Source organism: Pygoscelis adeliae, unplaced genomic scaffold (assembly GCF_000699105.1).
Source record: "Pygoscelis adeliae isolate BGI_AS28 unplaced genomic scaffold, ASM69910v1 Scaffold170, whole genome shotgun sequence".
In the NCBI taxonomy this organism is placed as follows: domain Eukaryota; kingdom Metazoa; phylum Chordata; class Aves; order Sphenisciformes; family Spheniscidae; genus Pygoscelis; species Pygoscelis adeliae.
The window spans coordinates 3,022,877-3,048,570 of NW_008824002.1; the positions used below are offsets into that span (position 1 = coordinate 3,022,877).

Below are 25,694 nucleotides of genomic sequence, written 5' to 3' on the forward strand. Positions count from 1 at the left end.
TAACAGTCATACCAACTGTCCTATTCCTAGACAGACAGTTGTGTTTCTTCACCTGTTTAGCAGCTTTTCTTCTTCCTCTTCCTCCCCTTGTCCTCTTCCTTTCCTCTCTCCCTCTCACTAGATGCTGTCCTCGCTTCTTTATGTGTATCGTCAACATTTTAACAAAGTATGTTGCTCACATGAAATTGTTGTTTAGATAGCATTACCAGCAAATATTGTCAGTCAGACAAATCAGCGACAGTCCTGTCTTGCACTTGATGCTGCTCCATCAGGATAAAGTAGAAGTGAAATGTAATGCAATTTACATTAATTTGTTCTCATCTGATCATCAGGATATCTGAGAAGATGCATATGCGTGAGAAATTGCAAAAGGGAAGATTGCTTATTATAAAAAAGGTTAGATGGTCATGTGGGATTGCCCATGTTTTACAAGGTAAAATAAATAGATCTTTTCCTTTTCTGACAGTAACATGAGAACGGGGAGACCAGTAAACTAGCAGCAATTATTAAGAAGTACTGTTTCAGACTAGCCTTTGATTCATATGCTGTGGCTGGATTAAAAATACGTCTGTATGGTTTTATGACCATTAACTTATAACTAGGTAAACTGAAGTGAGAGGAAACTCCTTACACTCTTTAGGTGAAAACTGATCTCCTGCTAGGGTTGGGAACACATTTTTTCTGCCTCATGCAGTGTTATGCGACTGCTCAGTTACATTATAGGGATTTTTCACTTTCTGTTCAAGTAGCAATTACTAGCCTGTCCTGAAGCAGGATATTGGACTTCATGACAAATGGTCTGTCCTGGATTGGTAAATCCTGTGTGCAGTGTAGCAGCCAAGAAACCATATGTTATTGTATTGCTGAACTAAAGAAATGAGTGTTTTAATTCAAATAAACATAGATAGAGCCCCAATCTCCATTGAGGTAGGCAGGAAGGAGGGAAAAGGAAGCGGGGACACCTGACCAGGCATGTAATGCTGCTGTAACATCAGAGGGTGCTTGAGGGGAAGGGGTGCTGCCTACACTGCCCTGGGTGAATCTTCACATGCTAAAAATGCCCTTTAGGAATTTTTTGTTGTTCTTTTCTAAAATATGCTTTTGAATATTGCTAGGAAATTGCTTAGCCAGTAGTTTTCACATCGTTGACTGAAGCCATAGCTACATTCCAGGATATAAGGATTGTGCATAAAGAAAAAAATTACCATTTGGGGTACTAGAATAAATATTTAAAATGCTGCTTGAAAAACAATGGTAAAAACATGATTATGGATTGTAGAAGCTGAAACAGAAACACTAACCACTGTGAACAGTGTGAGTTGAAGTAGAAATTTTATAGTAGATTAGAAAGAATGCTTTACAACCTTGGCTGTTGATGTGAACACTGAGGTCCCCTAATGTTTTCGGTTTTGTACAAAATATTGATCTGTACAGTAGGAACATGTGATTTATGATGATCGCTGTAATTCCCCAGGTAAAATATACCAGAGTTTACAGAGAAGTACTGGGAAAAAGTTGGTAAGGCATTTCATTCTCCAAAATCTGGAGAGTGTAGTACTGTATGATGTAGGATACATACTGAGCTGGTATGCTGTCTGGGGGCAATGGGCTGCCTCTTTATGAAAAGAAATGTGCTTTGGAGGCTATAGTGTCCAGTGCAGTGGGACCCTGAATGCTGATGGCCATTTCCATACGTGTGTTCCTTTTGGAGGGGATGGGGGGGGGGGCAAAGAATAGGAGTACTAGTGTGCGGCACAATAAGAACACTCTGTCTTATTACCCTTTTTGTTAAATGCATTATTATTTCAATTCATAACTTGTGCAGGATACTAAAGAAATCTGTGCCCCACAGATGAAGTCAGTAGCAGAAAACAGACAGATTGGAGGTGAAACAGTATAAGAAAATGTTTCATGTAGGTGTTATCCATTTTCTAGTCCTTGAAAACTAACCTTTCCAAGTGACTTGGATTTTCTTTGTGGAAAATCTTTTTTACTCACTGTATTTTACATGGCTGCAGGAGAATCTGTAGTCAAATAGGAAAAAGGTAAGCGTAGCATAGTAACCGTGAGCAACGGAAACTCATGGAGACTTGCTCCCCGTGGAACTTCTTCCTTTGGATTTCAAGATGAAGGCCAAGGTAAGTAAATGGACTGGGGCATCATTTGCAAGCTGATTCACATCTGTTAGTATGTTTTTTCCAAGCTCTCCAACTTTCTCAAATTCATCTTTGTCTTTGATATATAGTAATAGTACTGTTGATATGAAGTTTCATGTACTTTTTTTGGTTTGTATCTCTGTTCTACTCGTAACGTGCCATTTTTAGACCAAACTTAATCCTTATTTAAAGAAAGCTAAACATGTTTCTTATCCCGACTGGCATTGGCAATACCTGCCGTTCTTTGATACAAAGATGATAAGTGTAGGTAGCTTCTAAGAAATTTGGCAATCGGCCTTTTAAAAGGAGGAGTTTGGGAAACCATCTTCTTTCCTTCTTACCTCCACTTTTGAACTGCAGGATTATAGTGTCTCTTTCTATAAGATTCTTATTCAAGTGCTTGAAATAATGTATCAATAGAAGTTATACTAGTATAAATTAGTTCATAGCACAGGCTATCTAGGACTGAATTCTGTGGTTGCTCTATTCCTGTAAATATTTATTTACATGCTTTATCTGTATCAGTAGTTTAGCATATGCTTAAATAATTACAGCATTGCTGTCTGAATATAGAATTGTTTTGTTTTAGAGCCTGAAGTATATTTACCAATATATCTAGTTTACAATTTCTAATTCTTGTGGAAAAGTTAATGCCCCTTCCTCCCCACACGGCAGAAGTTACCTTCAGAGACTACAGGATATTCATGACCTTAAGATGGAGATCCTTAAATACTTGCCAGTGCACCTAGATACCAGTCATGGTGATTTATTTCCTAGAGGTGTGTGCCAATTTACTAGTCATCAGGGAAAATATATGTTTTCAGCAATACTCAGATTGTCAATTGGCACTGAAATAAGCTTTTGATACAAAAGAGGGTTTTGGGGAGGAGAGGGAAGAAATGCATTTCTTCGGAGTTGTTTTTGCATTAAGTGCTTTGACTCTAGTTCACCAGGCGACAAAAGCTGCTACACAAAATGTACATGTCTCAGCTTCACATGGTGCCTCAAATTTTCAGCAGATCCAGAGAAAATGGAAATATGTTTTCCGGTAGACTGGAGAGTGGTAACACATCTGTTAATTTCTCCAAATCAAGCAACCAGAGCATCCTTTTCATGAAAAGTGTTCAAATGTTTGAAGAGTAGAATTTGAGGGTTTGAACTCTGTCTTGTTTTTCCCTTTCACTTGCAGGGTTGTAAATGTATATTTATGATCAAAGTGGCTGACAGTGAATGAAGGGGAAGAAAACTGAAATCTAAGGATTAAACTTTTTTTTAATGTATCCTAAATAACAAGGTAGAAATACAGAGAGAGTTGTGTGGTTGTGTTAGAAGCCTCAGGCTGTTACTAATCAGTATGAGGGAAGATTAAATAGAGAGAACCATGGCAACCATCTAACATTTGTGAATGAATCTGTGTTTCCATAAGGCAGTTCTTAATGTACAGTACTGCATATTCTAAAATAGATGTATTCAAAGTAGGTTGGCACAGAAACTGCAATCCATATTTGGTGAACGGCAGTTAGAAATGTTCTCTGTTTATACCTTGAGTATCTTTATTTCATGGAAAATGTAGACATGGCAGGATACTTGGGGGTTTTATGCTCATTTGCAGTACTGGCTGGAAGTGATGTCTATTGCTGGAAGTGATGTTTGTGTATAATTAAACATCATTTTCTGAGTACAAAAAATTGACCTCATCAGTTATTTATTTGGATTATATCTGGGTATGCTGGCTGTTTCCAGTGACTATTAAAACACAGTTATGTGTAGGATCAGCAGATACAGGTACTACTATGGAAATTTATTTTGTGTCAAATCATTACTGTTCCATCATCTTTTCTCTTTTTTTTTTTTTTTTACGTTAAAACATCAAGCATGACAGACATTGTAGAACATAACTCTTTTTTTTTTTTTTTTTTTTTTTGTTATTGTTGGATAATCTGTAATGATATCCAAAGGAGTTTCCTCTTACAGTGGAAGGCACTGCTAAGTCTTCCTAAAGAGGATGAATGCTAGGGGTGACTTGCCCATGCTGTGAGCTTCAGGAACTGAAATCAAATTATTCTGGGTAACTTCTTTCAGAACTTCCTTTTGGAAAGACAAAATCCAGGGTGAATATTTTAAATATTTAAAATTTTATATCAGGTAATCTTCTAAAAACAGTTTTCTTCCAGCATTCCATTTGTACTGTCACTCAAAGTAGCCCCAGTCAAATGTTTCTGATAATGTTGAGCAGAATCATTTTTATTGAACTTTTACCCTGCATGGAGTATTTGCTGGTGCTGCCACAGTGTCACCATTTCAGCCAAGGTGCCTTCTCCCTTCCCTTTGTCCAGGAAATTTGCTTTCTGTATCATGTGAGGTTTTTTTCTGCCTCCTGGCTGATGAGTGGGGCTATTAATAGCTAACTTTTACTGATGTGTGCTGCTAGTGGTTTGTGATTTCAGGAACTTTGTATCTACTGGACTGAATGGGCCAATGTTTTCCAGTCTGAGGTTCATGTAGATTTTGTTGTCTGGCAACAAATACAAAACAGTATGAAGTAAATTAATGCATTTGAAAAGCAGATAAATTAATTAAACAGTTGTTCTGAAGCTTGCAAACTTGGGTGGCAGGTGGTTGTACTACCTGGCCTGGCCATATTGGAGGGAAAAAAAAGAAATACCAAAAGTAAGATTTCCTCTTACATAAACTGAAAAATAGTGTACAAGTACCTGCGGTTTCATACCAATTGTTTAATTTTTGTGTCATTTTGATTTTCATCTCACATGATGTGTCTTGTATCTCTGTGTCTTGGTCTTTGAGGAAAACTTACTTTAGTCTCAGTGAGAGGGGCAGTATTGATAATAGAAAAGAAGAAAGTTCTCCACCTATTGAATGAATGGTACAGTACACTCTTCTTTTTACAACTGTTGCTACCTCTGTATGTAGGTTTTGTAGTTTGCCTGAAAGCCACTTTTATTTCTCTAATCCTGCATGCCGCTCCCTCCTTTTCTGCCTTCTTCCTTCTCGGGTTCCTCCCATTTTCCCCCTGCCCTTTGTCATAAGCTTTGCATTCCCCTTGTCCTGTCATGCATTTTTGCTGGAGACTGTATGGCGCGTTGACCTGTGGGGAATAACAAGGCTGGCTAAACAGATTGGGTCTGCCATTAGATACCATGGATTTGAGTGCCCCTGTCGTGCTCCAGTGTTCCCTTTTCCACCCAGATAAACGTGAATCCGCCCATCAGGACATTATGGAGAGCTGGGCTGACTGGAGGAGGCCTCCAGAATTTATTGCAAATGAGGCAGACAAGCTTTGAAAAAAATGTCTTCAAGCTAAACATTTGGCCTTACTTTCCTCTGTATGTAAATATAGTGTTTATTCCACAAAAAGCAATACGATTACTTACAGCTGTGATTTAAAAGTGATCTAAGAGGTGAAGACCATGTAAGGTGTCACCAACACCCTTACGGTTTTGTCTATACAAATACACAGTTAAGTCAAATGATGGAAACAAAATTTTGTTCCATAGGAATTTTAAATATTTCAGCAGCAAAAATGAAAATTATTTCAAATGGAGGTGGAAGAGGGAGAGGAAATTTTCCTTTAGAATGATGGCATTAAAATTTTGTTTAGAAAAAAATCAAAATGATATTTTCATGATGACAGTTTTTAGTAATTTCCAATGTTTCCAAAATTGAAGCTGTCCAAATATAAATCATCTAAGTTCTATTCAATAACAGTTTGTCTGGTGAACTGCCAGGGGTCCTTGAATGCTTTTGGTCTGCAGCTGAGGTAGGTATTTTGTTGTGCTGTGCCGGCACCAGGAAAACCTTGTGTATTTCCATGTGAATTCCATGTGCTTCAAAACAAGTTGGAACAGAAATATTACAGCATCCCACAGGATGCTGTCAAAAAAAAAGACAGGGATTGTTATCAACTCCCTATTTCTTAATTTAAAAAAAAAATAAAAGAAATGGATTCTTAACAAAGGGGGAAGGAAAAATGTAGTTCACTTTTTGCAAGCTGTTTTAATGGGCGTGCTAGATTTTTGTGTGGCACACATCTATACAGAGATGAAAAGGTCTAACATCACTGATATGACAAAGTGTTTTACCTCATGGGTTTCTGCTTCTTGCATTCATTGATATATTTGTGGAATTCTGAAGGCAGAGGGAAGCCACAAAAAGGTCACAAAACTGCAAGCCAAGGTAAACAGCCTGTCAGAATATGTTTAGCAAATGACAGTGTAAACCACAGAAAAAATATAGAAAGGAGAGGAAAACCTATTCCCTTGGAAAATACATTTCCTGGTTGGAAAGGCATTGAAGTTTAGAGTTGCTTACATCGCTTCCTTGCTCTTTTACAATAAATTGTCTTTGTTCGGGTTGTTAATTCAATCCACAGTCCCAGGCACCTAGGCCATAGGGAAGAGGAATACATGTTCTGCAGTGGGTATAAGGGAAGGCATTTTGGGCGTCATGACTAAAGGCGAAAGCGTCTTTCATCCCAGGAAAGGAGACTGGCCTACTTCTTTGTCATAAATTTTACTTAGTAATATTTGAGTAACGTATTGGACATTGATACAGCACCAGAGCATTTCTTTAGTCATTGTCAAAGAGGGTTGTGTTTTCTCCTTTGTACACTGCACAAAAAAGAAGGATTCTTTGTTTGGTTCAACGTGCATTTTAACATTTTTTTACTCCATTGCAGATGGAAAATAGCTTCTCAGTTCTTGGTTATGTATCCCAGTTTTCTTGCATTTCAAGTACAAGCTTTTCTTGATGGAGAAATAATTTTATATGGCTATGTTATTGTTCCCGCTGCTCTTTAGCCCTGTGACGTGAAGCTGCAGAATTATGTAGCACAATCTTGTAAATGCTAAAGCATCTGAACCACTTTGTTTTGTAACTTTTCACAGAAAGTTCAGACTTCAGTCCAGATGTGCAATGCGAGGAATTTCAGTTGCACAGAAGATTCTTTTCGGCAGGCTCTTGCAGCACATTCAGTCTGGATAACTGACAGGAATAAAGTTACTGGCTAAAAATGTCATTATGTCCAGGAAACATGTGAGGGACTTTTTTCTGTTGATGTAGACAGAATTTGTAAAGATTCCCCTTGCTGATGGTGAAATATCTATATTGTGCAGGGAGCTACACCTACATCTGTGTTCAGCAGTAAGAAACCGATACTCATATCTCATTTATTTGCTTTTGAAAACAGAAATTTTTGTCTACAGCACCAGACTTGTTGTTTGAACACAAAAGAACAGAAATCCTCTATAGGTCCTGCGGGAGACATTGCAGAAAGGGAGTAATCACTCTAAACCATGCCATATGTACTGTACCATGTTGCCATGAGAAAGTTACGTTCGATTCGCTTATAAAATAGGTTTTAGTAAATCCCTTAAATAGTGATATTGGTAATTGTGCACACTTCGATGCAGTACTAGTGAGTGCTATATAATGATTAGAGTGTTTCCAGATTGATCACTTGGAAACAAGTGGATTTCTGATGATCAGAATGGTATTAGGGTGGGGGAAGGGTGATCGAGAAACCTCTCAATTAAGGTAACACTGATAACACACAGAAAAATCAGAAATTTTTTTTTATTAGAAATGACAGCTTTTTTAGAAATACCAATGCAAAGATCAAGGAGGAAAGAACTGAATATAGAAGAAACACCCTGACAAACAGAATTATCTGGATCTGTCTTGTATATCAGAAAGCTGAATTTTATTTGGGTTTTTCAGAATATTTTTTCCCTCTATTTTACTTCTCAACTAATGGAATTAATTAACATTTATTTTAAGGGTCTAAGATTTAAGCTGTGAAATTTGAGTTTCTCTTTTACTTCAGGGCTACCAGGAGACCAAAAGGTGCAATAGAAAGTACTCTGTGAGCTATACAGAGTATAACACCTATACTATGCCTGACCCCTAGACATCTTAAGCTTAAGTCAATAAACATAATGATTAACTTATTCACTCTTTACAAATCAGAAAAGTAGATAATTATTTCATATTCTTAATTAAAAAATTAAAAAAGGTTGTCTTTAGAAACTTCATAAACTGATCTAAAAAAAAAAAAAAATCAGTGCTCAAAATCAATTTGATAAATGTGTTGAGCCCTGAAGTCTTAGTACAATTAATGTACACATTGCCTTTGTAATAAGTTGTATACCTGATCATAAAATAAAAACACTGGTGGATCAGTTAAAGGAATTAGTTAGTGTTTGGGGGGAAAAAAGATGGTGATAAAGTAATTAGTATCGTAAGTTCAACAAAGATTTAAAACTGTGGTAGATGGCAGTAATGGATTTTGAACACAGTTAATAAGCATATTCATTGCATTCATTTTTAATTAAGTGGAAAAAATACTGGTCCTTTAAATGGAGATAATAAATGTGCAAGTCAGTCTTGCACAAACATGCAACACAAGAATTTATTGCCTGCTGTCTAACTAGGGAACTGGGAATCATTATAAAGATTAGCTTTACTGAAAAAAAATCCAGAAAAAGCTTTAGTAGAAAATGTTTATGAGGTAATGATTTCCACATTAATTATTGCTTGGCATATTTGGTAGAGTGTGTGTGTGCATGTTTTTTAAAATATGAGTATTTGCTACCATCAGAGGTAGGGCTGTTTGTACCCTTGAAAAGGATTCAATGCTGTTTACCAATTTAGATTTACATGAGACGTATTTAGTATATGACTACACATGTAAGAGAACATAAAAATACCAGAAATCGTGAAACCTTGTCAGAGGAGTGTTATGCTTGCGCTTAGAATACAAGTTGTGGTTTAAAAGTAAAACGATGACTCGGAAAGCTGCAGCTGTGAACTTCCAAAGGCTTGCCATGCTCTACCCGTCGCACTCTCGCTTTCCCGAACCACCGGGCCGTGCTGCCGCTGGGGCTCGGAGGGTTTCAAGCTGCAGCAGGGGAAACCCAGCTGAAATGCTTAGTGTTTATTCTGTCAGTGGGCAGCTGGGGAACTGACATGAAACAGGTTAAAGCACTGAAACCAGACGTACCTTCTAGAGCAGCAGCTTTCAATGTTTTTATGACTTGGGAACCCCTAAATATTTCCCATGGAAGCGAGGACCTTTGTGTGGCGTATTGAAGCTTATTGATGACAATTGACCGGCATTTCCTAGTTACCTTTCATGGATCCATCTGAAGTTGTTCACAGATCCCCAGGGATACCCAGACCACATGTTAAAAACCAATGAATCTAAATCAGACTTAATATGTTTCATTCTCTCAAAGCTCCCAACCCATATCTCTCTTGTCAGTATTACCAAAATCTCAGTTTTTTTCTGACACGCAGCACGTCTAGGTCTTTGCTCCACAAATGTCTCATTGGGATATACATAAACTCAAAATGTGCTTCCGAGTTTACCTAAGCCACCTTAACCTTCAGGAGCTTATTCACCACTGGTATTACACGAGGGCAAGTTTTCCGTACCAAAAAGCCCCTGAACTTTCAGTGGGGACATGCAGTATACTGCTAGTGATATTGCAGTACTGTGCCACACTTAGGCAATTTCAATCTTTTTTTTCTCTGACTTTATTCTGCCCTATCCCACATGTTGTAATTGCTTTCCATAAAAGGAGCAAACAAAACCATACTCCTGGGTCTTTTCAAAATGCTAACTCTGCCTTTATTTTTTTAACCTCACTGCATGATTTTATTATGTATTTAAGCCAGTAGCAACTTGGAAGCTAAGTTTAAAATAGCTGGCTTTGGTAGCATACTTTGAGCATTAAAAAAAAAAAAAAAATTGCAAACTGCAGAGTCAGTTTATTGATTAAAGTAGGAAGTTTACAGAAATTTTATCAGTAAATAAACATTTGATTTTCTTTTTTGTTCAGGTATGACTTTGTAGAAGTCGAAGAGCCTAGTGATGGCACTGTTTTAGGGCGCTGGTGTGGTTCCACCAGTGTGCCAAGCAGACAAATCTCCAAAGGAAACCAGATCAGAATAAGATTTGTGTCTGATGAATATTTTCCTTCTGAACCTGGATTCTGCATCCATTATACACTTCTTATGCCAGTAAGTAACATGTTTCAGATTGGAACATTTCAGGAAAACAAAATCTTTGAAGTGGTAGCTCAAAAGAATCTTTTAATAGCTTAGGATTAATTACTATTTATTTCTTAATAATAATAAGCAAGCTGTCTTCCAGAATTGTACATTTTGTTTCTGTTTTTTAACTAACTGAGTGTTCTTGTGGTTCTTCTTGGATGGCTTTGGAGTGGGAAGTTGTGGGCTCGGTTGTTTGTGCGGACACGTCAATAAAATGTTTGCATTCCTAATACAGTACTGTGAAAAAGATTTTTTTTTTTTCCTAGCTTTGAGAAGAAGAAAAATCAGCATAAGTTACAAAGAAGATTGAAGAAATTAATGTTTTTATTAGTCAGTTGCTATTAGACATACACAGCCAAATGATTATAGCTAGTTGAAAACCAGAAAATTTCTTATGCTTCTGGATTGTTTTATTATAGTAACAAAGCAGACAATGCGTAATACTCATTTTCCATTGCATTATCCCTGGAAACTGTAACTTTAGACTTCTCTTGAATGTTGCTTACTGCTTGTAAATCGCAGGTATTAAACAATAGTCATTGTCTAAAATATGACTGTTTTCACTGTAAACAGATTTCTGTTACCTTTTTTCACCAAATGAGAGATCTGTGATAGCAAAACAATGTTTATAGATTTTTAAGGATGAGATAATGTTATGAAACATTAGAGTGGCGCAGAACAGGGGTTGATTTGTTTCAGAATAGGTATTCCATATTTAAAGAGAGTAAGGAGTATTTTTGTTAAATTCCTCATAATTCACTTTGTGAATCTCCTAAGTAATCTTGTGGTCTGTGGTATTTGGTTGCCGGAAAATATCTGCAAGCTCAATAAAAAATTGATCAAAAGAATCTATGTTGTAACCCCACTGACATGTGCTTCACTCAAAATGCATTTGGCTTGCTTGTTGCTTTTGCCATTTTTGCCTCTTCTCCCATTTGCAAAACTTCAGTTACTGAGAAGAAGCAAAGAACAATTCCGCATATCTTTTCAACGATACATAATCTTCTACGTAATATATTTAGCATACTGATGATGATGTCAGTAAAGTGTAGTAGTGTGTGTGTACATATATATAGGTTATTTTCTGTTGTTTTCCTATAAATATTTTTAAATATTTAGGCCTACCTAAGAACTATTCCTAAAGTGATTAAAGGTTTGATCTGCATATTTGACTCTTTTGTGAGTTAGACCCCTTTGTTAGTAGAATAGTATGACCAGATAATGATGAATTTTGAAATTAAATAAAATGTCAATCAGTCTCCAAAGAGACATCTTAAAATATGGCCAGGTTTAAACTTCTGTACACCTGAGGGCAGAATGTAATAAGTATGTTTACTTTTAGAAATTGGTAAAAGAAAATCCCTAAATAGATGTATTTGTGGGCTGATGCCAAATTTCATTGTTGCAGCTCTAGTATTGCATCCTACCTGCTACATTTCTATCTGACTTATGTATGATCCAATTTCTGTGGAATGGATTAAACAAAGGCACCTAAAAATATTAGAGTATAATTATCTTTATGCCATGCTGTACAAATGGACTGAATTTATTCCTTGACATTTGATGGGGAAAATTAGTTATAACATTTAATTTATCAACACTTGCAAAACAATTTAATCTTCAAAATATTTACATCACTTATTCAATAGACAAAAACAGAGCTGACATCGTAGGATGCATTTTTAGTTCCCCGTTTTTCTCCATTAACAAAGCTTATATAGCATAAGAAGCATACATACAAAATGTTTTAGAAACCAAGCATGTTATCTCTCACACATGTAACAGGCAAGAGCAGCCCCCTTCATGTCATAGGAATTCAGAACTAGCCCCAAAATGTGCAGTATAACAACTGCTTATTGGTTTGTGAGGATTAATTTCCAAATCTCTCTTTAAAAGGGTTGTGATCTTTTTCATCAAAAATTCTGTCTTAATAAGCCATGCAAAATACAATTTCACATTTCAGACTGCAGATTGTAAATGAAATACATATTGCTGTTTCATGAGTGTCAGGATTAGACCTGCTTCTTGTACCTAAAGCAATTGAAAACTGATGCCAAAAAAATGTGTTTTTCTTTAAAATGCTATCTCATCCAACATTTCAAGAGAAACTAAAATTTACAGCCCCCTTCCCCCCCAAAAAAAAAATGTCAGCTATAGGAATGAGTGTAAATTTTAAATAATTCTTGCAAAAATATAACTGATTCACTTATTGAAATGAATCACTGAATTGGTCCTAAACAGTTAATTCCGCCCCCCTCATTTTTTGACAAGAGGGGGAGGGGGAGATGCCTGGTAGACTAGCAATGAGAGATTGTTTGGGGAGAAATGAAGCAAAACTGAAATAAAACAGTGCAAGCTTGTTTCTGTATTTGGAGGCCACACACAGAGAGGGGCACCGGACACATTTTCAGGTCTTTTAAAGAGAAAGAGAAATGGCTTTGTTTAAATCTGCTGTAATTTATTGTATATATATATTTTTACTTTGTATATTATATTTCAAACCAACATTTCACATGATGAATAAGTAGGGGGAGAATGACTATTGATCTGATTACTTTACTTCTAAGATTTAGTCACTCAAAGAGGCTCGGAGCAGTTCCAGTGTCAATAGATACATCATTTTTTAGAAAGGTTTACCGTGGGATTGTAAGGCACCGTATAATGCAGTGCACATACTATATACAAGCAGAATGCTCCCTGGGAAAAACAAGAAGCTTTTCTTTGGATTCTAGCTAATTACAGTTTAATTATTTGAATTTCTTCCATTTTAAATTGTGTACCCTGGGTACATATAGAACTTTCTATAACTCTGGTCTAAGTCCACTTTTGTCTCCTCTGTTGTATAGTTGCAAGTTAATTTTGTCTGGGATACCGTAAAGTGGAAGGAAGTGTTGAAAAATCTTATTCTTACTAAGAAAATGTAGTTTGTGTTATTTCAAAACTATTATGCTACTTTCAGCACAGCTGTTATTCTTAGTCATTCTTTTTATGCTCTGCCCTGTCACTTAGTTTGTGCTTACTGGTGAGCTGCTTTATTCACGAAGGGCTGCTTAGCGGTTGTTCTGCATTTTGACTGTTCAGCTATGCATTTATTAAAAGTCATGTTTTTGGCAGCACTATACCACCTAAAGCCTTCTAGTACTTTATTGCAAAAACAATCCATATTTCATTTCTTTTCCCCTTCTTCTCACTTGCCCCCAGTTACAACTCTAATCCACATAGTAGCCACATGTAATTGAGGGAAACCTTATAAACTCTTATAATATATATTTGGGCTTCAGTCTTCCTAGTGCCTTGTTTAGTTTAACTTATGTCAGTTACAAGTTTGGCAAAGAAAACTTGATGTAATAAAGTCCATTGTTACTTGGGGAGCGGGTGAATGGCATACTTGATGCCTGAGGTGCCATTAAAGAATGCATGACTGATTGCCAAAGTAGTTATTAATTATTCAGGGCACTCAGAACAAAGTAACTCCAGTTAAAGTTGAAGCTGGGGGTGACTGTATTCCCCTTCTTTTTTGGCATATGGTAGCATGTCATTTGTCATCAAAGATCATGCCAAAAATCTTTGCAAAGAACAGACTTAACCCTCTTCTGTGCAAGTGAAGATGAAAATCCAAGAAGCCGGTTAAAGACTGACCTGGTTTAAAAGTGGCTTGGCAGGTGTTTTGTGATTTTGGTGCAGTACCTGTATGGCTACCTGGATTTCGATCCAAGAGAGATTTTTTTTTTCTTTTGATGCAGAGATGCTGTTAGTAGTGCTTTTGCTATTAACAGTAATGAGGATTAAATTTAATACTGTGCAGATAATCTGTTTAGGACTATCTAATACTTGTTCCTTTATTTCATCCAAATTGGCTAAGCTTTGCTCTTTTAGGATTGAGCATGTTAATTTTGTTTGTGGAACCTCTTTAACTGAGCTTGTTTAATGAAAAAGGCAAATAAAATTTAAATACTAATAGAAAAAGTGCATACTAATAGAACAGAGAAAGGAAAGCACTTACCTAGCATTCCCTTCCTTTCAAAAGTCCACAGATTTCACAGATACCAGGTGTGTATCTCGCATGTCAGTACCAAAGCCCAAGAGAGGCTTAACTTTGGCTGCCATAACTGAAAATCCATCCAGAAACATCATAAAGGACATTATTGATCTCCTAAACAAAGGTTTTTCTACACTCTCTTAAGAAGTAATCAAAAGATTTTGGTAATAACACGATTTCAGGGTTGTTTAAACCAAGGTGTTATGAAGCAGCAGGAGAGTGTACGAGTGTTATTTAGCGCTTCACAATGCTACATGAAGTGACAAAGGGCTGAGAAAATCCTTCATATGATGGGAAGGACTCTTAAACAAAACCTCTGTGTTCACTGATTAGCTATAGTGAAACCTAAGCCAGGATAAATCAACAAACTCCTAAAGATGCTCCAGCATGCAAATTCAATCATTCAATTTTTTGCGTTTGGCAAAAATTCATTGTAAATCAGAGAGGTTTTTGGACTAATTCTTTCCTTGGAGATTTCATTTTGCATTAAATCTGTGCTTGAGTTCTAAAGAGAAATTCCTTCTAAATGTCTTAAATGAGATGTTAAAGGTCACCCCAAAATACATAGATAGGAGTGACATGCTTCAGGTTAATCAAAAAACTACAAAAAGTACAAAACCAAGGATAGCTATTATCCATGGGACTACAATGAGAGGGGAAAAAAACCCTTTGAAGCAGAAAGAACCTCTGAAGGATATTTCCTAATCAAATCATAATATCCTGTTTTCCTGTGACCATATCTCATTCTGTCACAAAAATTTAAAAATCTCTGTGTGTGAAGCAGACTTGCAGAGAGACAGGGTTAGAAATGAATCTAGCAAAATTGTTCTAGCAAAACTGTGGGCCTGCACAGACGTCCATGGAAATGTGTCCTTGACCTGCACAACCTGAGATGTCAGTGTGGATTTTCTGAGACTATAAAAGGGAGAGAGACATTTTGAACCAAATTGGTTGTTTAGTTCTTAAAAGGAATAAATACGCTTATACGATAGCAAGTTTTGTACTCTGAAGGACTAGGTTCCTTTCTCTCTGGCCAAAATTTGAATGCAGTTTCTCATGTAGTATGTGTAGTATATACCATTTCTTTTGTATTTTTCTGTGATGTTAGTTTTACAGTGGCTCAGGCTGAGAAGAATCAGAAATCGTTTCATTGACTATTTGTAGGACAAAGTAATTCGGTTTTCTTGGACAGACTTTTTTTTTTTTTAACAAATTCATTATAGATTTGATTAAGATTTAAATTCATTGATTTTAGAAGTTTATTGTATGTCCCACCCAGTTTCACTGTGGCAAAAGATATAAAAAATCAGCTGATTTTCTTATTTCTAAATAAGTAACAACAATTTCAAAATTAAATGCAATTATGTTACCACACCTCGAGTGTCATGCTTTGGTTTTTTTTATTCAACAGCTTCAGTAGAATTTCTTCCTGAAAATTTCAGGAGTGTTCAACAAGTAACATAACTGATTCTGGTTATGGAGCATTCACATAAGTCTTAAAACGGTATTTTTGAAAGACAGTATTGAGGTGAGGTCGAGAAGAGCTTGTGAAAACTGCTCTCCTTTCAGTCGTCAATAGCATTATGTACAAGTTAGATCACTCTGGCAACCTGTTTCAAGCAGAAATTATTGCCATAAACAAGAGATAGGGTACTGCAACTGTCAAGAAAAAGCACGCAGCCCTTTTTGCTCCTTTCCCCATATTATGTGTTTGATCACATACTAACCCTCTCCTCCCACATGAAAGCAGTTAACAGGATGATTCAGTGCGAACAATGTCTAACCTCTTTAAATGCCCTGAAAAGTGAAAAAGTTTAGAAAACATATTGGAAAAGTATTTCAAATACATGAGACAATCTCTTTCCTTTAATTTCTGTAAGTTACTAAAGGCTATTATTAGTTTTCCATTTAGTAATAAATATTTATATTGTCAGGGGCTCTTTTTTACTCTCTGGAAACTTTATTAGTGTGTCTCATAGCATTTTCATCAGAAGTTTATGTATGCATGTTTATTTAAGTTGAAAATGAGTATTACTTTTACGTGGTCTATCATTTACTTTATTGTAGTGTTCTGCAACAAATCTTGCATATGTAAGTTTTAATGTTGTTTTCAAAAAGTCTACAAGAGAAGTTAAAGATAGGAAGAAGAGTGGTTTTGTCTTGTCTTGAACAATTTCAGAGGTCTCCTGGAATGTCATGACTCTGGGAGTGGTCTGGCTGGTGTATGTGGGATGTTAAGTAACATTATTTCTGTTTGGGAACAATCTGAAAGAACTATATTTTGCCAACTAATGAGAAAATAGAAAAAAAAATTGTTTACAAATCCAGGAAAGATAGCAATGTGGAAAACCCAATCTGCGTTGATGATGCAAGGAAGAGAATATACGGTACATGGGGAAGGTGGACTGGGTGAATTACCAGCCTTGTGGATTACCACAGCAGTTACCTTTGGTGTTACTTTTGTCATTCAACTTGACTTAATAAACATCAAAGTTTACACTTGCTAATAAGCAGGGAACACATCACTAATGAAAATAACCTTCAACCATTACATTTTAATATTGTAGTCCTGGGTATATTCTGGGAGTCCTCATTATGGGAGTGTATCCTTACAGTAAAACAGTTAAATATCGAAACTTAAGATTTAAAGATAAATGCCTTTTATTGCATTTTGACATCAGAGTTGGAAGGACATTTCAGATTGTGAGTTTTTTACTTAATGAAATGGCTACCATTATACTAACTGATAAACTTTTTTCCAAGTAGTGTTTGAGTCTTTTGGTTGGTTTTTTTTCGCATTAAGTTCACTCAAGGAGGACTGAATTAGGTCTAATCAGAGCAATTAGACAGAAGAAATTAAGGAAAGAATAATACTGCCACTCTGTAGCAACTATAAATATTAGCCTTAAATATGTTATTCTCTACTTGTACCAACTTTCCTTTAACTGATCTTCAAAGAGATTCTCTCTTCCTTCTCAAAATCTCACTTCTGAAATGGTTCTTTACAAATGAATGAGGATCAGATCAAGCTGGTTAGTCTTTATCAGTCAGTAGTAATACATTAAAGAACTTAATATGTGTTATGTATATCGGCATGTGAATTTGAAAGTTTATTATTCAACAGAGTTAGCAGTAATGTCGAGTTTCTAAGCCTTTCCAATTGCTTTCCCAGTTTCCCAAATGTCAGGCTGCCTTGAATCAAACCAGAGGTTGTCTAGCCCAGGAACATGCAACCAGTGGTGGTCATAAATGGATGGCAGGGAGCACTAGGAGGAGGTCAAGCAGATGAGGTTCTTCACCCCTCCTGTATGCCCCCACTCACCAGCTATTTCTGCAGAAGAGGGGATTCCCTGAGCCTCTGTGCTTTGTCTATTTAGTAATCTGTAACAGACATTCCTTGCAAATAATTGTCCATGTACCCCTTGAACCCAGGTAAACTTCATGCCTTCACAACATCCTTTGCTAAAATCAGATTGTATAGGCACCTCATAGAAAAGAAACTTCAAACAGCTCCTTTAGTTGAGAGGGATATGTATGTGTATAAAAACATGTCACCCTTAAACAGTAAACTCACTGATCCCATGTAATAGGAGCTGTTGGCTGCTACCTCAACATAACTATTCCACAATGATGTCCAAATGTTCCTTTAGTCTTTTAAAATTATTCTGTAGTCATGGTTCAAATATATTTGTTCAAGCTTATTGATCATATCTATTCTAAAGAGTGCAGTGTCTCAGTTACCTGTGTGCAAGTTTTTTTATTTAATCCTTTACTAAATGTTATATAAGATACTTTTCACTTAATATGTTTGGTTAAAAAAAAAAACCCAAAACCACCCCCCAACCTCAAAAAACCAAACAAAAAAACCCCAACACAACCTTCTTGTTCTCCCAGGTCCCTTTAGCTCCCCTGGGTTTTGGTTTTTTTTTGAGCTACCTTTGTCTTTATTTTTTATGTTTTAAGTATTACATAATTGTCTAGTTGACTATCCCTTTTCCAATTTCCAGGATCAACATGTTATTCACAGCTTTTTGAGAAAGCACGCTGATGGCTTCTCTGCAAATTCCAAAGCAAAGTGACTCTGTCCCATTCTCAAAGTAATCCCCTGTGTAACTGGCACAGTCCTAGATTTTTTGTGCTTTCAAATACTGAGACGTTGTGTCTGACATGCTTGCTAGTGGAAAAAAAGGTAAGCAAATGTACATTTGATACTAGGTTTCAGGCAGCACCGTAATTTTCAGTTACGCTATTTTAGCTGCATTCATGTCATGTCCCTATCCGTTATAAGTATCTTAGTTATGCCACAGTCCTGTCCATTGCCTCACCCCAACAAAACAGGCAGTAACTAATTAGACTGGTGTGTACTGTGCTAATTTTTCTTGCCATAATTCTGGTAGGAAAAGATGATAACAGGAACGAAAGGAAAGAATTTGGGACAGAACAGAGTTACTCAGTGCAACTTCTCTGGTTTTTTTTAATATATGATCCAGATCTGAAAGGCTCTTAGGAACAGTAGAATTGTGTGGAAAAAATGGAATGATGTGTGCAGCTCCAGACATTTGAGATCAAATCAGCTGTGGAGCAGCTTCTGTGGATGACTGAATGCACAGTCTAACTCCACAGACTGGTGGAAGTACCTCTTTAAATTCAGAAGAAAAATTCTTGACAGAGTAATAACACTGTGTAGTAGCTTCAGGGTAAGAGTTTGCTTGTGGAAAGATAAATGTGGGGCATTGGTAGTGGTGTTAAGAGAAATCCTTTTGTTTCTAAAAAGGGATAGATAATAAGCACTATGGGAATACCAAAATTTGCACCTGTCTTGTCTTTGCAGTACCTGGCCTCTGGTGTTACAGATGGGGATTATGAGCTGTCATTTGTTAGCTTCTCATAAGTACTCAAAACTTCTTTAATGATGATGATGAAAGGTTTGGCTGAAGATGCCAGGACTTTTGTTGAAAAGGTTTCAGTTTTGTTTTCATGGGGAAAGTCTAGATAACCACAAAGCTGTTGCATCTGTTCTTTCAATTATCTCTGGCTAAGGTGGTGGAGAAGGAATTCAGGAGGGTTGCTTCCATGTTTGCTCCTGAGAGCTGGTGTATGTTGTTGAAGAACTGTAATTGTTTAAAAAACAAAATGAAATAAACAAAACCTTGCATGTGAAAACGGAGAGCAATTTGTTTGGCAAAAGACATTTCCAGAGGCAGAGTGCTCAGGCTGCATGAGTATTCATTTCACTCTGCTTTTGAGCTAGGCAATAAATCATAGGAAGAAAAATAATAAGAGTCATTTATGAGGAGAAATAAAATGCTGGGCTTCAAATTGAAGGGAGTGATTTAGTGCCTGAAAGACCAGGTTCAAAGGCACTCGAAAAGTGGAGGTGTGAAAGCAGATGGCGCAGCCTTTGGAAGAAACTGTGCATGTAATCCTACAGACATTGTGAAGTTCGTGGTTCCTAATAGCCCTTCCCTTTCAGCTGCAAAAGGATTCCTTGGGGGAACCCCATAATAACTCTACCCTGACACCACATACAGCAGTTCTCAGGCCTCAGCTGAGTAACTCTGTTAGGTGGTTAGGGGAATTTCAGTGTAGTGGTGTAGATAATTAAATCAATCTGACGCTTTATTGTCCAGTATATAGCCCTGGTGTCTTTTGGCAGCATTTAGTTAACTTAAGAGTTTCTTGGTAGACATCTCATGTTCTAAATATTCTTCTAACAGTGTGACAAGTACCCTTTAACAGCATGACCATCTTTAACAAGACAGATGCTGTGCTAAGGTAATTTTGTTAGAAATCAGTATCCCTGTGGTTTTGTGAATAGTTGGCATAGTAAATACAATTTCTTAAATTTGAAATTTCAAATGTTTTATTTTCAGTATTTTTCTTTTACTTATTGTGCCTGCGTGTGAATGTAAAAAGGTCACTATTTTTGAAATGTCAAAACATCCAAAATCTAAAATTGTTTTGTAGAAAAATTTTGCTAACTCTGCAACTGACCCTGAACTTCCCTGCTGGCTGACATGACCAACATGGCTAGGTAACCAAGGAGAGCAAGATAACTGAGTTGAGCCAAATTATCAGTCACTCAGTCATCATCTGTATTTCTTGGGGGAAAGGGCCAAATGCCAAATCATTTTTAACTTGCTAACTGGCAGGACAGTTAGCCACATATATGTAGGCTTTTAATATGTAAACTGTTAACAGGGTTGCCCTTGCTTATCTTCTGAAAATCACTCTGATCTTCTGAACTCTTCTGACTTGTGTGTGCATAGTTGTCTTCGGGCTTTTCAATGTGAGGTGTTCTGGGTAATCAAAAGTTAATAATAAAATACTTCCCGTTCTTGAGTCATCTGTGTAATGCATTTTTGGCTTGGAATTCTTGTCTTTTAGTCAAAGTGAATTCTGTCATTGATCTCTTCTTGTTTGCACTCTGTCAATATATATAACTTTAAACACTGTATTTACTTTTTTTAATTGCCTTTCTGCTTAAGAAAGTCATAGGCACCTTTCATGTAGAAAAAAACCTTGCGATTAGGTGCCTAAAATAGCAGTACATCTTTTGATGCAACATAAATGTAGAATTAAGGTTCATAAGACTGTTCTGAAACTGTTTGCTGGTATAAAACACTTCAGAGTACAGCCCAACTTTTCACCAAAAATCAAAGATAGATGGTCAAGTCAACAGTACAAAGACAAATGAAAAATTGTCAGAGGGTTTTTCAATTATGTTCTCAATCGTCATTAAGAATAAAAAAATGAGTTACTTTTAGAGCTAGGTATTTACATGGGTGAAACACAACATAAAATTTGGAAGTAGTTTACTACTTTGATAAAAAAACATATCTAAAAATATTAGAACTTAGGGAACAAACCTGCACATCTTTGATGTGATAGAGGTGATCGGATTGAATGCCCGATATTTTGCAAATGTGAGAGACAGGTGAACCTGAACCTTGCGCAAATCCCACTGTACGGAGGCGAAGCACAAGTGCAGGTCTTTGGGCAACTGTCAACCCCACAGCAGCCTTCTGCTCTGCCGTAGTTAACCAAACTGTTCTGGTTATGTACTGAAGAGCAGCACTGTATTCCTACTTAATTTAAAGCCTAAGAACACCTTTGAGGTGATGTCATGACAGAAGAGCAAAGTAAAATCAGCTGTTACTTTTGTGAGCTGCTAGCACGTATCTCTATGTAGTTAAGGATTTATTTATACATTTTCTTTAGAATTAAAACTAAACAGAAGAAGAGAAATTAACACCTAATATTTGTATGTAACAGTGCTAGTAAATAATGAGGGGGTTTTGCAGATTTTCATTTAGATAATAGGTACACTTACAGGGACTTTTATGATTATTTTCTGAGGCTGTGGTTGCTGTCCATTGTTTTAGGTAGGCACCCTTTTGTATTTTGCCATTTATTGCCCCCTTTTCTATGAACAATGTATCTTTTACTAGTGCATCTAATAATTTAAAAAAAAAAAACTACACTGGGAAGGTGCTTCTTTAAATTGGAAAAGAGACTTGCCATGCTGTTAAAGAACAACAACAAAATCATAAAATTTCCATGATAAAGCTTGATATTTCATTACCTGAAACTGCTTACAAACTATAGGGAAACTTGGAAAATCAATAGATTAAAAGCTGCCCAAGTGTGAACAGAACCAACTTTTCTATTCAGGCTGTTCAAAAAAAGTTAATGATAATTTTAAAAACAAATATGCGAGCCTAAGGAGCATCATTAAGCAAGCCATACAAAGCTATAATTTACAAAGCTAGTGCTATACAAAAATGCCAGTGGATAATTTATAGGTAGGGGCTGGCCTAAATTTCGTGGTTAATACTTGAAGAGTGGCAAAATACTAAGGTGATGTCATCATAAAAATCTGAAAGCAGAGGAAAATCATTTTAACAACACAGTCTTAAGAAAAAAACATTACTTTCCATTCTTAATTTTTCTTTAAATCTAATTCCCTAAAAAAGTATAAGAGTATACCTACTTATGAAAGACTCCACATTGTCCTCTCTTTATTTAAATACTTACAAAAAGTAATCTCCTAAACAAGCAATTAGAGAATCCCCAAAGAGGACCAGGAAGAAACACATCTTGCATGAGGCACAGCATGTGAACTTTTCAGTATGGATATTTTATACCCTGCTCTGACTCTGTCATGTACAGTGTTCTGTCTCCAATAACAGTCTGCCATGGGCCATGGCTTCCTTGCAGTAAGGCACTTGTACCTTCCACTGATATTTTCTGCTGCAGGGAAACGATGGCAGCTCTTTTCTGTTTTCTGCCGTGTATTGAGATTTAGAGGAGAAAGAGAAAATAATAGGTTACCTGAGGGGTAACTGGCAATAGTTATAGTCATCGTTGGATCATTCTGTTTACAAATGGTATTCCTATGTTTTTTGTCAGGAGAATAATTGTATTTTAAAGTTATTCTAACAATGCATCAACTTGGATTTATTATTGCATACATTTTTAACGTTTATTGTTTCTATTCATATAGTGATAAGCACACTGTTGAAATTGCAATAGTAATAGATAATATTGTATTTTGCAATTTATAGGCTTTTGAAATCTTTGGATGTTCTGATTCTAGTTCTTTGTCATACAGACAGTGTGACTGCTGACAGATTTTTAAACAAGCAGTTCCCATTCCCTTCAACAGGAAATGTTAGGTTTTTGAGTTTGAAAAACAATGACCACATCATCAACATAATGGCCACATTATCCAAGTTTAAATAGATTATTGTTTTTTAAAAATATATTGATAAATTAATTTGCAAATAATTGTTTCTCTAGATGCATTTATTACACTGAGGGTAATGGTCTGCACAGTGAGATCTTGAGGGTGCTCACAAGGCAGGTGCGGGACAACCAGGGGATCAGGCCCAGCCAGCACGGGTTCATGAGAGGCAGGTCCTGCTTGACCAACCTGATCTCCTTCTATGACCAGGTGACCCGCCTAGTGGACAAGGGAAGGGCTGTGGATGTGGTCTACCTGGACTTCAGTAAGGCCTTTGACACCGTCTCCCACAGCATTCTCCTAGAGAAGCTGGCGGCTCACGGCTTAGACAGGTGTACTCTGCGCTGGGTCAAAAACTGGCTGGATGGCTGGGCCCAGAGAGTTGTGGTGAATGGAGTTCAATCCAGTTGGCGGCCGGTCACGAGCGGTGTTCCCCAGGGCTCAGTTTTGGGGCCGGTCTTGTTCAAGATCTTTATCAATGATCTGGACGAGGGGATCGAGTGCACCCTCAGTATGTTTGCAGACGACACCAAGTTGGGCGGCAGTGTTGATCTGCTCGAGGGTAGGAAGGCTCTGCAGAGGGACCTGGACAGGCTGGATCGATGGGCCAAGGCCAACTGTATGAGATTCAACAAGGCCAAGTGCCGGGTCCTGCACTTCGGCCACAACAACCCCATGCAGCGCTACAGGCTTGGGGAAGAGTGGCTGGAAAGCTGCCTGGCAGAAAAGGACCTGGGGGTGTTGGTCGACAGCCGGCTGAACATGAGCCGGCAGTGTGCCCAGGTGGCCAAGAAGGCCAATGGCATCCTGGCCTGTATCAGAACTAGTGTGGCCAGCAGGAGCAGGGAAGTGATCGTGCCCCTGTACTCGGCACTGGTGAGGCCGCACCTCGAATACTGTGTTCAGTTTTGGGCCCCTCACTACAAGAAGGATGTTGAGATGTTGGAACGTGTCCAGAGAAGGGCAACGAGGCTGGTGAAGGGGCTGGAGAACAAGTCTTCTGAGGAGCGGCTGAGGGAGCTGGGGTTGTTTAGCCTGGAGAAAAGGAGGCCGAGGGGAGACCTCAGTGCTCTCTACAACTACCTGACAGGAGGCTGTAGCGAGGGGGGTGTCGGTCTCTTCTCCCAAGTAACTGGCGAAAGGACGAGAGGAAATGGCCTCAAGTTGTGCCAGGGGAGGTTTAGATTGGATGTGAGGAAAAATTTCTTGACTGAAAGAGTGGTTAAACATTGGAACAGGCTGCCCAGGGAAGTGGTTGAGTCCCCCTCCCTGGAAGTATTTAAAAGACGTGTAGATGAGGCGCTTAGGGACATGGTTTAGTGGGCATGGTGTTGTTGGGTTGATGGTTGGACTCGATGATCTTGGAGGTCTCTTCCAACCTTAATGATTCTATGATTCTATGATCTTATTTCACAGTTGCTACCTATTCCTCTAATTTCCTGATTGAGTAAATTATACACCATGGACCAGTTTCAGCAATGAAGTAAAGATTGCCTGGAAGAATTTAACTTCGATGGTAGTTGGGTTAAAAAGAGTATTGATGTTTTTCTGAGCTCACAGTCAGTGTTTCTCTCAAAAAAATTGGTTTAATTTTCTGTGGGAGAAGTGGAATAGTAGGGAAAAACAAGAAAAGAGGTGTCAGTATTTTAGTTGCTTACTAAAACATCCTTGTATCTCAGAGTTCTCTTTTACAACACATAATAGCTGCTAAGGTAACCCATATCTAACACTAACATATTGTTTGAGGAGAGAATATAACCTTAATTGTTAAATAGCAAAATGTCCTCTTCTGACTTTTTAACTGGAATATAAACTTACAAAGGGAAATTTTACTCCTTATCTAAATTCAGTCAAATTATATTAAGTTTATGGTGATGTACTTGAAATGACAATTTGTCTCCCCTCCCATTCCACAAGGGGTTTGTGTGCACACATCCTAATTTGTTCATTCAAATCCTCATGTTTGTCCAGCGGGACTGCAGAAATAATCTGAAAGATGCAAAACAGTTTCGAATTAAATAGTAAATAGTGGAAGAAGGCTAAGAACATGATAATACTATCTTCTTGGCAATTAGATATCTTAAATGTATAATTGTTTACAAAAGCAGAAAAGATTTTTCCCAAATACTAGATTGACTCTTTCTTTGGCAATGCATGGCAGTCATCACAGTCAATTTACCCGACTTGTTTGACAAGTGTAAGTGTAATTTATGCAGTACATCTCAATTACGTTTCATTTTTGGTATTGAGAACCTTCAGAATGGGTTTCTATTCATATCTAAACAAACAGCTCATCTCATGGGGCTTCACTGTGCAGGGTAGGTGGAAGAAATTCCACCAGAAGTAGCAACGCAGATCTCTTCAGTGAGTGTTCTTGACCAGTGTTTCCTTGCAAAGTTGCTTTTTTTCCCCCCCGCTTCTTTTTCCCCCTCTTCCTGTCTGTCCCTCAGGCCCAGGAAAAATATACTCAGTGATCAATGCTTGTAAATAATGCCTTTTTAATATCATCTTAATTTATCTTCTTATTTGGCTTATTTGTGAAACAGTGTTTTTGTCAAGCATTCAAATGAGCAATTTCAATCATATGGTTTTGAAGCACATTTTCTGTCTTGGTCAAAGGATAAACTTGTGGTTAGTATCTTTCAGTCTAGTAGGCTAATGCAGCAAATAACTTTGTGTC

General features: G+C 37.2%; 1 protein-coding gene across 1 annotated transcript in view; it reads left to right on the forward strand.

The window, feature by feature from the left end:
* The window catches only part of PDGFC (platelet derived growth factor C), a 59,641-nt gene that overhangs the window by 12,687 nt on the left and 21,260 nt on the right, over positions 1–25,694 (forward strand). The window contains exon 3 of the mRNA XM_009325344.1: positions 10,016–10,196. Coding sequence (XP_009323619.1) covers positions 10,016–10,196 — 181 coding nt within the window. The remainder of the gene's footprint in view (positions 1–10,015; positions 10,197–25,694) is intronic.